Source organism: Rhinolophus ferrumequinum, chromosome 25, assembly GCF_004115265.2.
Source record: "Rhinolophus ferrumequinum isolate MPI-CBG mRhiFer1 chromosome 25, mRhiFer1_v1.p, whole genome shotgun sequence".
Classification (NCBI taxonomy): Eukaryota; Metazoa; Chordata; class Mammalia; order Chiroptera; family Rhinolophidae; genus Rhinolophus; species Rhinolophus ferrumequinum.
The window spans coordinates 7,960,753-7,977,454 of NC_046308.1; the positions used below are offsets into that span (position 1 = coordinate 7,960,753).

Here is a 16,702-nt window from a genome sequence, read left to right on the forward strand (position 1 = left end):
ATTAAAGAACTTGTGAGAGGTCTCGTCTCTGTCAGTTATTGGTTTGCCTTCCTGGGTTTGAATCCTGATTCCACCACTCGGTAGCTGAGTGGTCTTGGGGCAAGTCAACCTCTCTGTGCCTTGGTTTGGTTTTCTCATCTGTTCCGTGGGAAAAACACAGCCTCTGGCTCACAGGGTTTGGGGCTAATTAGATGAGATAAAGCAGATATGAGGGAAGCAGATACAAGTCTCGGAACAGTGACAGGAACTTAAGAAGCTTAAAAAAGTGTTTGATATTAGTATTATTGTCCTTCAAGGCATAGCTCAAATGTCACCTCTCCCAGGAAGTTTTCCAGGATGCCTGCCCATGCCAGGCAGAAGTTTTCTTCCCTTTTTCTCTGCTCCTGCAGCTCCAAGTTTGTACATTTTTCCGTTTTAAATGAGATAACGTGGCTGGAAAGACCTATCCCAGGGCAAATAATTACACTGCTTCTCCCCCTGAGTTTCTTGTTTCCCTGCCTAAGAGATCGTAGAAGGGCTGGTGCCGACTCTGAGTCACTCCAGTCAGCACCAATGGGAAGGCCCCTGCTGAACGAGTTCAGAAGCCAACGCCCAGACTATCAGGACTGGGAGGGCCTTGCCCAGCCACAGGAGTAGCCCAGTGATCTGCTTCCCAATCTCCCTCCTTGACTTCCCACCCAGCACCCCAGCTTGCCACTGTGTGGTGAGTCCTCCAACTTCCAGAGACTTCCAAAGGGCCTCAGTTACCCCATCTGGGAAATGGGTCTAGCAATCCTGGCCCCAAGCCTTAGAAGCCTTGCACCTTCCTTCAGCAGGGTATGAGGGGTGATCCAGGGTCGAATCCAGAAGACTGGTAGTCCCAAGGGAGTAATTAAAGCACTCCCCTATAATCATTATCAGTCACCCCGTATCTTCACCAGGGAAAATGGTACGTGCTATGTGAGTGTTACTCCAAGTCAGGTGTCCTCAACCTAAGTGGGAGCTTTTGGCTGAAACTTTTCCTTCTGCGATCTTGCAGAGACCTCAGATAGGCTATCCAGCCCCTGGGGACTCCTGATAGAACCTGGGGGGCCTCATTCTGGGGCCACTTGGGAGGCCATCCAAACTGCCACCAGCCATATTGGCCTGTCTTCCAGAGCCGAGCAGGAAGTCACATTCCCAGGCACCTCTCCCCAGGTTCCTGGGGGCGTACAAAGACTATGCACTGTGCCAGCCAGGCCTCTAGGGAGCCAGCTCTGTCACCTGTCCAATATCCGGCTTCTGGTCCTACAATTCACCAGGGGCTGTGGCCACAGTCCCCAAACTTTCCAATGGCCTGGCCACTTCCTGTTGTTCTGAGAAGCTTTGACCTGAAACTGACAGAGGGATTGAGGTCTCCTAGAGCCGTTCCTGTCAAGGGACCAAAAGGGGGAAGGTGGCCCAGAGGGGTGTGACCTGCCGGAGGCTACCCAGAGGGGAGGGCAGGCTCATGAGCACCCAGGCATGGGCTGTCATGTGGAAGGGCTTTTACCTGTCTCACGGGGTTATTGTGAGAATTAATCAAGATGGCAGTGTAAGGCACCTGGCATCATTCTTGGCACATAGTAGGTGCTCAAGGAATAGTTAACCTTCTCCCCTTCCCCTTCTGCGAAGCTCCTTAAAGACAAACCCATGGTCATCTCCTTGCCAACTCCCTACATAGCCCAGCACCATGGGACGCACACAGCAGCTGCGTCATACAGCCTTAAGCTGGAGCAGATGCTGAGTTTGGATTTAAGAGCAGAGGCTTTAGCATCCAGCCAACCTGAGCTTGAATTCTGGCACTGACACTTACAAACTGGGTGTTTTGGGGCAAGTGAATTACCCTCTCAGTGCCTCAGTTTCCTCAGCTGTAAACTGGGGATAATAGTGCCCACCTTATAGGCTGGATGTGAGGATGGGATGAAATAAATGTACTTTTAACACAGCCTGGCATACAGCAAGTGCTCAATGAGTGTCACGGCCATCGTGGGGCGTCCTGAACCCACCACTGGGCTGGACACTGAGCCCCACTTGGTGGCTGAACTCTGAGGCTGGGGCAGAGCGCCAGGCCCAGCCCTGAATTCCAGGGATGGATGGAGCGGCCACACTTCAGTGGCCAGTACAGCTCTGGATTGCTGAGCTGGGGGAATCTAGGGGGTTGCACCCAGCTGAGAAATCTGATAGAGAGATCTCGAGATTGGGCCCCTGCCGCCCTGATGGGCCCCACCGCCCAGGACTGAGACGCTGAGCCTGGGGCCCTGGAGAGCTCACGGACACAGATTAGAGAGGGCTTCTCCTTCCAGAGCAGCCATCAGGCCTGAGCACGGGCAGGGCTGTGCTGAAGCCACTCCTGCTGGCTGACGTGCCCCTGTCCCCAACTCCATGCACAGCAGTGCTTCGTGGGAACTTAAAACCAAGTAATCGGTAGGGAAGGCCGGCTGGCTCAGTGGGTTAGAGCAGGAGCTCTTAACAACCAGGTTGCCGGTTCCATTCCCGCATGGGAGGGTGGGTTGCGCCCCCTGCAACTAAGATTGAAAACAGCGACTGGACTTGGAGCTGAGCTGCACCCTCCACAATTAGATTGAAGGACAACGACTTGGAGCTGATGGGCCCTGGAGAAACACACTGTTCCGCAATAAAATTTATAAAACAAGAAAACAACCCAAGTAATAGAAGTCACACCATGGAAATTGGCAAATGCTAGAATTTTTCTTTGGAGAGTCCGTTTAGCAACACACCACTGGGCCGAGGTTTCCTGGCCACGTGGCCCTCCAGACACCTCTCCTGGATTCAACATCCTTCGGGTTTTACTCATATGCCCCTACCCCACCCCCACACCGCCTTTCCCCTACTGGTTCCTTCCACCAGGAAAACCTTTACATTCCTTTTTCTGCCTATTTCCTTGTGTAAGGCCTACAGCTGCAGTTGAATAAAGATCAGGAGGGGTTGGTTGACATAAAGTACAGACAATGTACTATCAAGGTAATGGAATACATACTGCGTAGCTGTTAAAAAGGATGTTCTCAAAAATTATTTAATGACAGGGAAAATGCAAAAAGAAAGAGAGAGAGAGAGAGAGAGAGACCCACACTGAGTAGAGAGAAAAACACAGTGCATACTGTGCAATCCTGATGTCGTAACATAGTATATGTTGTTATGTATAAATATCATATTCTTTTCTTATCAACAGATATGTTTTGAGCACCTACTATGTCTTAGGCAGTGGGGGTACAGTGACGTACAGGAGAGCCCAGCCCTGCTCTCATGGCGGGGGAAACAGGCAAGAAGAATAACACGAGAATATATTCTCAGCAGGAAGTAGGAAGTGAAATGAAGATATAACGAAGCATGGGGGAGAGCTGGAGCCGGAGGGCTTTCTTTGACATCATGACATGTGCTTCTATCCCAATAAAAAAGTAAGTTTCGCTCCCTCTGGTTTCTAAAGGCACCGCTGCCCTTGCTGCGTAACTCAGCGCCCGGCCTCCGGAAGCCCTGAACGGTGGCTGGGAAAGCAGAGACATCAACCCCGCAACCCCCACCCACTGGCACCGCTCTGTGACCTTGGTCTCTTGTCCCCTTGTTTTGTGGTGATTTACATGCTTGTCTTATCTCCTAAATGTCAGAGACAATGTCTGATTCATGCTGTGCCTCCCACACCTCTTGGCACACAAGAAAGATTCAAAACACACTCTGCTGGGTGAAATAGAACTCAGCTCCCCCCCAAGGACTGGAATTTGGCTTCTCTCATTGTGACAATAGTCATATTAGTTTTTACTTCCTTTCTCCCCTTGGTGCCTAGGAATGCAGCTTACTCATCGCCTACCTACCACCTCCCCGCTCCACCTCCACCCCCAAACCAGGAGGCAGGGCCCTCTTCTGGCTCCACAGACCCATCTGTCTCTAGACCTTAGTTTCTCCTCCTGGGAATGGCACCATCTCCTCTGAGGCCAAGATCTGTGCAAGGTAGACAAGCCATGGCTCAGGTTGGGGTGAGGAACATGCATGTTACTTGTCTCAGGAGCACAAAGCCCCCTTTGTGTTCGCTGGCACGATTCTGGGCAAGGAGCCACATGGGACAGGAGGCAACAGTGAGAGACGCAGGCAGGGTTTCCAAACCCCCCTCCTGCGGGCTGGCTGCCGAGGAAGCAGGGTGGTAAGTCCCCTCCTCCCACAGCCTGAAAACAAGGTGTCTGTCAGTCCCCACCCATTTCCTCCTTCCTCAGCCCTACTCCCCAAAGGGCCCCTCCCCACCCTGTCTTGGAATGGAGAAGCAGGAAGAGGGAAGCCACGGAAGCCTGAGACTTGGGGGTGGGGAGTGGGGAGAGTGGATATTTCCAGAGCTTGTGGGCAAGACCAGATGAGAAGTTGTGTCTTCCTGTCACGCAGCAGCCCCAGGACATAGGGACAGAGATGGGTAGGAGGCTGGGACCTCAGCCTCAGCATTGTGGCTGGGGAGCCCCAAGAGAACTTGGAAGCAACAACCCATTTAACAGAGAGGAATGCTGAGGCCTGGGGGTGGACTGGCTAGCCCCAAAGCTATCGCCATAGTTCTATCCTTCTGAAGACAAGTTGTAGGGACCTCCTCTCTGTCCTCTATGTTGTAAACAGTTCCAGGGCAGGGATAGGTTGAGTTATCTCTATATCAACAAACACCAGGGCCCATCACTTCTCAGCCTCACGTCCTTGGAGGTGTCACCTAACTCTCCTAGGCCTAGGTTCCTTCATCTGTCACTTGTAGCACAGGTCTGGCCATTCTTTGGCCCTATCCAGTCCAGACCTACCCTGTCAGTCTTGAATTCTGCACAGCAACCTACAGACCTTTGCTCTCTTCTAGGAGAGGCTCCATCCTCCTGCTTCAGGGCCTTTGCACAGGCTGTTCCCCTACTTGGAATACTCCCCTTCTCCTCCAATCACCCCTCCTCATCCTTCAGGTCTGAGTTCACATGTCACTTCCTCCTGGAGGCCTCCCTACCCCACTCCTTGCACTCTAGGCCTCTCCTCCTAACCCTGTCAGGGTGTGATGACATATCTGCAGGGCTATTTGATTCACCCGCCCCCTCCATTAGCCTGCAAGTCCCAAAAGGGCAGGTCTTGTCTTACCTACTGCTACATCCTCACACAGCACCTGACATGTAGTAGGTGCTCAATAAACATTTGCTAAAAAAAAAGCCCTCCAAAGAATAGACATTAAGAAGGGACGGATGCATACTGGCTTCAAGATGATGGCATCCTGTGGGAAGGGAAGGACAGGAGTAACCTGAGGGGAGGAAGACCTAAAAAGGGCTCAACTGTATCTGGAGTGATGTGACTAAGATGGCAGATTCCACACCCAGGTGGCCTGAGTTCAAATCTCATCTTAGACTTGACACCAAAAGTACAATCCATAAAGGAAAAGGTGGCAAATTGGACTTCATCAAAATCTAAAACTTTGCTTTGCAGAAGACCATGTGAAGAAGATGAAAAGAGAAGCTACAGACTGGGAGAAAATGAATATCCGACCTGGAACACATAGACATATCTCTAGAATACAGAGAGAAATCTCAAAAACTCAACAGTGGCGGGATGCGGGGAGGGGGATCCAATTAGAACATAGGCAACAGCCAGGGACAGATATTTCGCTGAAGAGGATACACAGATGGCAGATAAGCACGAAGGACATTCATCATCATTAGCCATGACAGAAACGCAAAGTAAAACCGCCGGGAAATATTACTACACACCTATCAGAAGAGGCAAAACAAAAAACAGTGATTATAGTGAGAGTGCAAAAAAACTGGATCACTCACATGTAGCCGATGGGAGTGTAAAATGACACAGTTACTGTGGCAAAGAATTGGGCAGTTTCTTAAGCAAACTAACTAACTAACTAACTAACTAACTATGCAGTTACCATAGGACCCAGCAATTGCACTCTTGGGCATCTGATGGACCACAGAAATGACAACTTATGTTCGCACAAAACCCAGGACATGAATCTTCAGAGTGGCTTTATTTATAATAGCCCCAAACTGGAAACAACCCAAACGTCCTCCAATCTGAATGGTGAAACACACTGTGGTCCATCCATTTTGTGGAAGGCTACTTAGTAATCAAAACAAGAAACACTGATACATGTAACAAGCAGGATGGCTCTCAGGGGAATTATACTGAGTGAAAAAAGCTACTCTCCAAAGGTTACATACTATATAATTCCAATTACATAACATCCCTGACGTGACAAAACCATACAGAGAACAGAGGGATGGTTGCCAGGGGTTGGGGCGGCAGGAGGGCAGGAAGTGGTTGTAGCCAGTAAAGCGTCGCAGGAGGGGGTCTTTGAGATGAATGCTTTGTATCTTTATTTTTATTTTATTGGATTATTGGGGTGACATTGGTGAGTAAAATTCTATAGGCTTCAAGTGTACAAGTCTATAATACATCATCCGTGTACTGCATTGTGGGTTCTCCACCCAGAGTCTAGTCTCCTTCTGTCACTATGTATTTGACCCTCTTTATCCTTTGTATCTTGGCTGTGGTGATCCCAAGAGCTACAGGTGATAAAACTGCATAGAACTAAATACACAGTCACATAACTAAGTGCAGGTAAAAGTGGTGAGATCCGAATACGGTCAAGTACATTGTGTCAAAGTCAGTCCCTTGGCTGTGGTCAGTACCAGAGCTATGTGACACGTCACCCCTGGGGGAGGCCGGGTGGAAGGGACGTGGGGTCTGTCTGGATTATTTCTTAAACTGCATCTGAACCTACAATGGTCTGGAAATAAAAAACGAATTCATACAGCTAGACAGCTATTATTATAGAATGACTTTTTAAAAAACTGACAATACCAACTGCTGGAGAGGATATGGGGCGATCAGAACTCTTATGCGTTGCTAGTGTGACTATCAAAATGGTACAGCCACACTGCAAAACAGTTTGCAGTGTGTTATGCAGTTACACATACACTTATCATATGGCCCAGCAGTGAAATGACTGCTTATGTACACGTACACACACACACACACACACACACACACACTCACACACACCTGCACATAAATACAAGCTATCTTTATAATTATCCAGAACTAGAATTAACCCAACTGGAAGATGAATCAACAAACCATAGCGTACAAGCAAATACTACTCAGCAATGAAAAAGAATCAACTACTAATACGCACATCGACATGAATGGCTCTCAAACAAATATTGCTGCTGAAAGAAGCCAGTCTCAAAACGCTACAGAGTATATTATTCCACTGATGACACTCTGAAAAAGGCAAAACTATCAGGATAGAGAACAGGCCAGAGGCTGCCAGGCGCTAGGGTGGGGACAGGAGTTGATTACAAAGGGACATGACAATGTTTTCGGGTGATGGAAATGTTTTGTAGTTTGACTGTGGTAGTGGTCACCTGACTTCATGCATTTGTCAAAACCCATAGAACTGTATGTGAAAAAAAAGTTTTACTTACTGTAAATTATACCTCAATACTTTTCTTTAATTTTTATTTTATTTTATTGGGGAACAGTGTGTTTCTCCAGGGCCCATCAGCTCCAACTAGTTGTCCTTCAGTCTAGTTGTGGAGGGCGCAGCTCAGCTCCAAGTCCAGTCACCATTTTCAATCTTTAGTTGCAGGGGGCACAGCCCACCATTCCATGCGGGAATCGAACCGGCAACATTGTTTAAGAACTTGCGCCTGTGCTCTAACCAACCGAGCCATCTGGCTGCCCCTCCGGCAGCTCAGTGGCAGCTCGTTGTCTTCAATCTAGTAGTGTCTTCAGCTCACTGGCCCACGTGGGAATCGAGCCAGCAACCCTGTTAGGAGCTCGTGCTCTAACCAACTGAGCCAGGCGGCCGTCCTTACCTCAATATTTCTTAAATCAAGAAAAAAATTAGATCACGTATCTTGTAACTTCACATCAATTTATGCAGAAAGGTAGTATGTGCAATTTAGTGCAAAATGCTCAGATAAAATGTACATTATTTTAGCTCCCTTTTTAAAAACATGCACTAACAAAATGCTTAGGAGTTGTTTTAAGCAGTATAGGCATTACAAGTAACGGTAACTTTTTAAGTGTTACTCTGCAATAAAAAGATATACTTCAAAAAAAGGAAAATATATTTCTTTACATGAAAAAATAATAATTTAAAACAGAAAAATAAAATTATCAGGAGCAAAACTGACAAGATGCTAGTGTTTGTTATTTCTGGGTAGGAGACCCATGGGTCCTAGTAATATTACTCTGGATACTTTTCCCTAACACGACCCCCACACTGCTGTTTTCAAGATTAAATTAGATACTATTTGCAGAGCGCTTAGCACAGTGTCTAACCACTAGTAATTGCTCAAACTAGGAGGCCTGACAATTAAGTTCGCAAACTTGTTGCAATGATGTTGCTAACCTTTTTTGACATCAGAGGGATTATTCATTATGAATTTGTACCAACTGGACAATTAACCAAATTTACTATTGGAAATGCTGAAAAGGCTGAGTCAAAAAGTTAGACGACCTGAACTTTTCGCTAACAATTCATGGCTCTTGCATCATGACAACGCACCAGCTCCCACGGCACTGTCTGTGAGGGAGTTTTCAGCCAGTAAACAAACAACTGGATTGGAACACCCTCCCTACTCACCTGATCTGGTCCCAATGACTTCTTTCTTTAGCAGAAGATAAAGGAAATATTGAAAGGAAGACATTTTGATAACATTCAGGACATCAAGGGTAATACGACAGCTCTGATGGCCATTCCAGAAAAAGAGTTCCAAAATTGCTTTGAAGGGTGGACTAGGCGCTGGCATCAGTGCAGAGCTTCCCAAGGGGAGTACTTTGAAGGTGACCGTAGTGATATTCAGCAATGAGGTATGGAGCACTTGTTCTAGAATGAGTTTGTGAACTTAATTGTCCTTCCTTCGTATGTTACCTCCTCCCCTACCTCCATCCTCCAATCCAGATTGTGGATCCCTTCTGTCATGCCGCGTCTCTGGTCCCACTCCCCGCATAAGAACGTAGGATATGGCCAGGCCGAAAAGGAACAACAATGGAGCCATGGATGGGGGGTTCATACCACTATAGTCTCGCTGGCAGCTGGGTTGGAGACACAGGAAGCAGGCTCCACACGATAAGCAATCCGCCGTCCACTTCTCTGCCAGCCAACCAACCAACAACACCCTAGTGTAGCCATGGCAGTTATATTAGTGGCTAATGGCCATCTGATTACAGCTGACGGCCATCTAATAACTGAGCCAGCACCTTTCCATGTGAGGCCGAGAGCCTGGAAACTGCTCTCTGGGGCTCTGTCCTCACACCTTCCAAGCTGGTTTCCACCTGGTAATGTCCATGGCCCCTCTTTCTCCCTAACCAGGCTGGTGGCCACTTTTCCAGCAAAGGGAATGAATCCTCAAAGTGCTGGAACATGGCAGGGCCTCAGCACCCTTGGGGAGTAAATGACCCCACCCAAGACCTGGCAAACAGTGGGTATCCAATAATTTTCTTTTGAGTGGACAACTGAACATACAGCCACGTTATTGAGGCCCCATCCTACCCAGCCAGGAAGAGGCTTGACCAGACATGGGGCCACAAGAGGGGTACATTCTTGCCTGAGGGACACATGTCCTCTCCACTGCACCCCCTTAGACTGGGAGTTAAAGCCTTCTCCGAAAAGGGTAGAGGTTGCTCCCCTCCTTGCAGCCCCCTCTTTTCCCTCCCAGGGTGGATTTCCCCGGGCTTCAGTCAGGCAATGGAATGTTGCGTTGATGGTTGCCTGGGTAACAAGGGCCTGCTTGGTGGCTGCCTTCTGAGAGTACTAAACAAGCTGCTGCACACCACCCTCAGTCAGAAACCCCCCAGGGCCTCCTAGCCTTCCTCAAAACTCCAGCCAGGTGGAAAGAAAGCCGGGGCAATTGCTGGGAGAATGGCAGTGCCTTGGGAGAAATATTTCCGAAAGGCCTTGCAAGAGAAACTGCCTAAGTGAGTGGCGCCGTCCGGCGGAGGGGCGGGGAGGGGGGGAGGGGGGAGGGAAGGGGGGGAGGAATGGCTGGAAGGCGTGGGTGGGGTGGCTCATCCTTCCCCGCCATCCCCGGGTCCTAGCTTCTTTGGGTTGTTAATGGTGGGAGATTATTGCCCCCACTTCACAGACAAAAAAAACGAGGCTCAGAAAGAACCAGCAACTTCCCCAAGGTCTCAGGGCTGGTTAGAGCAGAGCTGGGTCAATAGCCCAGGTCTCTAACCTGCCCTTGATTCCACCCGCAACTGACATCCAGCTGAGATTAAATCTGTGAACTCTTGCCAGCCGCCCTGCCCCACAGCCTGCAAAGTGCATGTTAAAGGCAGAATGGAGGAAGCTTGTCCCTTGCCTGCTTTGTGTTCAGCGGTTCAGTCTTACAATCTGTCAAACGAGGTGTCCCCAGAACCAGAGGTGGAAAGGCCTTGCTGGATTGAATATTAGTGCGTCCCTTCTGCTCCCTACACAGCCTACCCCTGGGGGGTGGTGCCCAGTCCCTCCGCTCCTGCGAGCCTAACTCCCGGCACCCAGCTGCTCCCTGGACCCCTCCGCCAAAGGCCTAACAGGTGTGTCAACCTCACCTTGGCCATAGCAAGGAACTGACCTCTCCGCCCCCCACTCAGCCTTCTTCCGTCAGCAACATCCTGCCGGCTCCTAGGTTCACCTTTGACTCCTGCCTTCCTTACCGCCCCCCTCCCCCGTCACTCCATCAGCTCAGCTCGCAAACTGGATCCAGAACTGACCCCTTCTAACGTGCTCACGACAGCCACCGTGATCAGAACCGCGTCTCTGCGTTATCCCATAACTGCTTCACTGGTCTCCTGCCGCTGCCCTGCCCCTCCTACTGTCCCCTCCCACAGCAGCCAGAGGGACCCCTCCTCTGCCCAGAAGCCTCCCGTGCTGAGCCGCCTCACTCACAGTCGAGGCCAAAATCCTCCCCCACCACAGTCTGACCCCTACAACTTCCCTGGTCTCAGTTCCCATCTCTCTCCTCCTCCCTCCGTCACCTCCAGCCACACTGGCCTCCTTGCTGCTCCTTCCGCAAACCAAGGTGCTTCCCTTGGGGCTTTGGAGTGACTGTACCCTCGGCCTATCTGTTCCCTGCAGATATCCACATGGCTCGCTCCCTGTTCCCCTTCCAATCTCTGCTCAAATGTCACCTCCTCAGAGAAAATTTTCAACCTCTCCGCTGAACGATTTTTCACTTTAGTACCTACCATGTCCTAGCTTTATTTAGTGTTTGTTAGCTTGATTTTCTGTGGCCCCCAGCAGGATGCCAGCTCCTGGAGGGCAGGGGTTTTTGTCCATCTTGTTCCCAGCGGCAGCCCCAGTGCCTGGCACAGACTAGGTGCTCAATACAATTTGTTGAATGGATGAAGAATTCATCAGCCAGTTGGTGGTTAATGGGGCATTTCGGGCACTAGAGGGAAGTCTGCGCACCCTGAATATTGCCTCCTCCACCCTCCTTGAGCTCCTACAGGAAGATCCCAGAGCAAAATGCAGACCACTTCCCACCAGTGCTGCGACTCCTGGAGAAGAGGCAGGAGCTGGCAGATGCGGACCGGGACCTGAGGGCCCAGAAGGAGGTGTGCGCCCACTTAAGTCCTGAGACTTGTTCGGACCCCCAGATCAAAAAGAAAAAGAAAAAAATGGTGGTGAGCTGGGCAGTGGGAAATGATGGAGCCAACTTATTAGTGCCAAGGTTCCGAGAAAAGTCATTTCACCACTCTCTGAGTCTTGATTTCCTCATATGTCAAATGAGGATCAAATGAGATCAGCTGTTGGTATAAAGTAATATGCACTGAGTACCTACTATGCGCAGGGCACTGCACGGGGATCTAGTGGTCTCGCTACCGTCCCTGCCCTCATGGGGCTCACAGTGTAGAGAAAGAGAAAGACCAATGTCCAGCTGGTGACTGCTATGAGCGGGGAAGCACTGAGAGGGGACTGTGGGAGCCCAGAGGAAGCCCCTATCTCTACACGGGGTGATCAAGGAGGGCTTCCTGGAGGAAGTGATACCTTAGGGATTGCTGAAGGGCAACTCGGTTTATCCAGCAAAAAGGCACAGGGTGAGGAGGAAGAAACAGCCTGAGGGAACAGCGTATACAAAGACTGGAAGACAAGGATGAAACACAGGTGGTCAAATAGTTGGAAGATAGAGTGTCAGAGGAGAGAGGGTAAGAGGAACCTGAATGAAGGCAGGGACGCTGACGTGCAGGGGCTGCAGGAGGGCACGTCAGCTTCATCTTGAATGGTGGGAGCCATGGATGGATTCGAGTAGGGGTGCAGTGACAAGATCAGAGACAACAGATGAGAGAGGGTAAGTGTAAACCTGAAGGCATTGTATGACTTGAACCCCCAAACACACACAGACACCCACTCCTTACCCCCCAGGTGTTCCAGGCCACAATGGCAGCCCTAAAACAGCGCCGGGAACAGCTGGAAAAGAAGGAGCAGGAGCTAAAGGGGTCCTTTGTCCGCTTTGACAAGTTTTTGCAGGTAGGTGGAGCCTGCTGGGGGGACGCATGTCACAGGGTCACAAAGTCACCATCCTATAGGGGCCAGGCAGATCACATAAATTTAAAAAGTGGTAGGAAATACACACGCACTGCCTGAAGCATTCGAGTTTTTGTTTGTTTGTTTGTCTGTTTGTTTGCTTTAAGCGTGGGGAGGAGTAAGGGACCAAAACCAGATTCTGGCTGAGTTTGGCCCGCGGGCCATCTGTTTGCTACCCGCAGTTCAACATGTGAATGTTGGGGTGGGGTGGAAGCGGCGAGCTCTGGAGGCTCCGAAGTCCTGAGGTCGTTGCTTCCTCTCCATCCCTCCGTACTAGGACGCCGAGGCCCGGCGTAGCTGCGCGCTGCGGAGGGCGGCAGAGGCGCGGCACCGCGCAGGCCGCCAGGAGGCCGAGGCGCTGCGGCTGCGAGCGCAGCTGGAGGAGCTGCAGCGGGAGCGCGCCCGGCTGCAGCGTCAGCTGCAGCGCCTGGAGCCCTGCGCTCGCCTGCTTCGGCGAGTGCTGGAGCAGCTGCCCCAGGTGAGAGACCTGCAGGAGGTTTCGGGGCTCAGCGCCACCATGCAGCGCTGGGTGGCCTCATAAACAGCTTTGGAAGTGTGCGCTGCTGGAGCGCTGACTGTATGTCAGGAATCACCGGTTACTGAACACTAACTGTATGCCAGGACACGCTTTGTTCTTGAATTCTCCCCAAGGCCCACCGAAGCGGGTCCTGCTATTTTACAGGTACAGGTGAGGTAACCGAGGTTCAGACAGGTAAATCCGCCTCAAGGACACACAGGCAGGCGGGCAAAGGAGATCCAGGCACTCAATAAATATTAGTTAAATGAAACAATGAATTAACGTTAATCACAGGCAGTGAGCTTAGCAAAGCTTGATGGTGGAGTTGGGGAGGGTGGAGTCGTCCCACTTGTGGGGCAGAGGCTGTGTCACGCCTGCATTTTAGGTGGGCTGAGGAGGAGATGGAGAGCCAGCTGGCCTGGGGAGGGCAGGGGGCTGCAGACCCCGGTGAGTCCCTCTCCTGACCCCATCCAAGTTCCAGGAGGTCCCCGAGCTGGTGGCGCGCTTCGATGCCCTGGCCGACACGCAGGCGGCGCTGAGGCTCACGGAGCGCGAGCGGCTCCGGGAGCTGGAGGAGGCGCGGGCCCGGCTGCAGCGGCTGCGGGACACCTGGCAGGACGAGCTCCTCAGGCAGGGTCAGCGGCGAGCGCAATTGCTGGACCGACTGGAGGCGGCGCGGGAGCGCACGCTGCACTGGGTACGGACCACCGGGAGCAGGTGGGCGCCGGGACCCCCCTCCCCCCGCCCGGGTTGGTAAGAACAGATGGGCGACGCTTTCCACAGAGGGGCCGCGGCACTAAGGCGCAGTTTTCAGGCATCAGAAAGCACGTTAGGGCGCGGGAGGCCAGTGCTATCAGAACCTGACACCGTTGCTGCACCCCTTTTCCCGGGAGCGCCCATAGGTATCTGGCTTGGTGGGAAGATGGGAACGAGCCCGCCCTCCCCAGACCATCACACCTTAATACTAGGCAAGGGGCGGGGTGTTCTCCAGGAATCCAAGTGGGTTCAGATCCAGAACACAGCGGCTCAGAAGACCCTGCTCCTGGGCCGCACCAGGATGGCAGCGCTCAACCTGTTCCAGCTAGTGTGCCAGCATCAGAGGCAGCCACCTGCCCTGGACATCGAGGACACCGAAGGGCAGTTGGAGGAGGTGAGGGCCCCTCTTTACAGCACCTGCAGCCCCAAACCTTCAGGAACCTCATGGTGCCTGAAATCCCACCTCTGGGTTAAGCACGACACTGTGTGATCAGCGCCTACGCGAGCCCATGCTCCTAGCACCCCAGAAGTGGGCTCAATGGCTGCCCAAGCTCCCTGCCTAGGAATCCTGGGTTGGTCTTGGCTCTGAGTCACCTGCTGTGTGGCCACAAGTCGTGCTCCTCTAGTCTGTGTCCTCACTTATGTGGGGCGAGGGACCTGGGTGTATACTGACACACACCGTCCGTTTATGCCGAGAGCCCTGTTTTTGTCCCAGGATCAACCGGCACCAAGTGAAATCATCAGGGAGAAACCAGGAGGTGGAGACTTTTGATTAATCCTGACCCTCTTGCTCCCAGCACGACAGGCCTGGCTTTCCCTAGGAAGGGTGGGGTGGGGCTGTGCTGTGGCCTTTCTTTCTGTACAGTGGCATCACAAGTGTCACTGTGGACCAAGTATGCGCAGTTTTTCTATCCATTCAGGTTTGGAAGGTTGTGGAACACATGACATGGTTTACAGTGGAGTGAGGGGGTCTCTGACCTCAGACACTTATGTTTCTAGGGGGTTCCCAAAGCATGACTCCCTTGAGAAGCGGGGAAACACAAAGGGAGGGACCCAGCTTTCCCTCTGCCCACCCACTACTGCCATGTGCCCAAAGGCCAGGATTCCAACCAAATGCAAACTACTGGGTTCCCAGAGCCTACCTTTGTGCCACATCCTGAGCTGGGTGGACTCAAGTGGACCATTCCTCTCCCAAGTGTGGCTCTGGTACCCTGAGGTACACAAGACGACTCTCGGAGGGGCAGAGGCTGGATATGAAGTAACAGCAAAAGCCAGTCCCTTTTCAAGCAACCCTCCAACCTAAGGTTCCACGGGGGGGCGACTAGGCCGGCCACCCCTGTAATGCTCCCTGGTGTCCCGGGGGTAACAGCAGCTGGCTGGAACTCAGTAACACGGTTTCATTTTCACTGTACTCTGATTTTTCCAGTTACCCCTACTTATATGACAGGGGTAACTTACACTTTTTTCCATTTTTGGTGGAGATGTAGTTTCTTTCTCAGATGTTTATTTCAGTGACAAATGTGAAGGAAGACCAAGGGGTAAATTTGCCGTCAACTTCTAGTTCTTGGTGGTGGATCCATCGGTGCTCATTAAGTTCATTCCAGTAAATAAGTTAATTAAAACAAAATAAAGGAGGGCCGCCCCTGGGGAAGATGAGAGTCTGTCATACGCCAATGAATATGACTGATCCAATTAAAAGAAAAAAAATGAATTGATGTCAGTGAAAACACAAATTTCATTATAATACAGGTGATTGGCAGCTAGCAAACTGTGACGGCATCTGCTAACGAACCACTTGGGAGGCTGACTGACGCTGTAAAAACCCAGAACCGTTTAGGCCTGGGAATCACAGCACTGCTGCGTTTTAAGAGGGTTCTCCACGCCCACCCCTGCTTTGCACATCCCACGCCTTGGGGGTGGGGACTGGACACTCAGACTGGGGTGTGACTTTGGCTGTGTTGGGGACCCCCAGGTGAAGCGCTTCATCCTGGACCTGTCTGCCATGCTGGCCAGCCTTCCTCAGGCCCAGCCTGCTGCTCCGGCCCCCTAGCCTGACCCAGGTGAGCAGCGGGGGAGGGGGCTCCCTCGAGGGACCAAGGACCTCTCCTCCTGGAGAGCAGGTCCACAGTTCCTGCGGGGTGCGGGCTGACTGCTTCTCACCTGACGACGGGAGGGCTGTGCCCACTCAGACTGCCGTGGGGGTGACGTGAGGGGCGCACAGCGAGCACTCAGTAGGCGTGGGCTATGTGGGGGAACCAACCCTAAACCAGGTCCTCCAGGGCGGGTGGGGCATTAAACAAGCTGATATTTGTCAGGTGCTTGCAATGGGGCCTGGTGCAAATTCTGTGAACTTCTAGATGAGTGTTTGGTAGGTCAAGAAAAATCAAAAGGACCACCAAGAGGGTCTGAGGGGCAGACACCCATTCACAGGGCTCCTGCTCACAAAAGCTCCTCCATCGTGGACTGGCCCTGGGTGACCACAGGCCCGAGAGTGCAGCTGCCGGAGGCCGCCCTTGACCTGCCCAGGACCCAACAGGGGCTGAGGAGCACAGGGCTTGGAGCAGGACAAGATGACCTCTGGGTGTGTGGTGGGGCAGTGTTAACCCCTTCACAGCCAGAGAGGAGCAGCTGTGCCCTCTACCCCTGGACTCTGCGTCCCATCTCCTTCCCACAGTCCACTCCCAGCTCCAAGGCTGGCCTAGCAGGAAGAAGGGGACTGACTGCCACCCTCGGGGCTCTCCCACCTCGGGCAACTGACCTGTCCTCTGAGCCTCTTTTTGCTCATCTGCAAAATGGGGACGCCAACAGGACCCACCCGCAGGGGATCCCTGGTGGGATCACACAGGACTTGCCCACATGCTGTCAACCCGCCCGGCACACTAGCTGGG

General features: G+C 51.9%; 1 protein-coding gene across 5 annotated transcripts; it reads left to right on the forward strand.

Annotated features, from left to right (window-relative positions):
* The first annotated feature begins 9,771 nt into the window (after nt 1-9,771).
* On the forward strand, nt 9,772-16,632 carry CFAP73 (cilia and flagella associated protein 73). 5 transcript variants are annotated; one of them, XM_033097876.1, is made up of 8 exons: nt 9,772-9,951; nt 11,457-11,571; nt 12,380-12,484; nt 12,819-13,019; nt 13,534-13,755; nt 14,050-14,208; nt 15,787-15,874; nt 16,245-16,632. In XM_033097876.1, the coding sequence occupies exons 1-7, from the start codon at nt 9,896-9,898 to the stop codon at nt 15,862-15,864; spliced, it is 936 nt and encodes a 311-aa protein (XP_032953767.1). In that variant the 5' UTR covers nt 9,772-9,895; the 3' UTR covers nt 15,865-15,874; nt 16,245-16,632. The 5 variants fall into 5 exon arrangements, with proteins under 5 accessions (XP_032953767.1, XP_032953766.1, XP_032953770.1 ...); XM_033097875.1 differs by having other exon boundaries at nt 15,787-16,632; XM_033097879.1 differs by having other exon boundaries at nt 14,140-14,208; nt 15,787-16,632.
* The last annotated feature ends 70 nt before the right edge of the window (nt 16,633-16,702 follow it).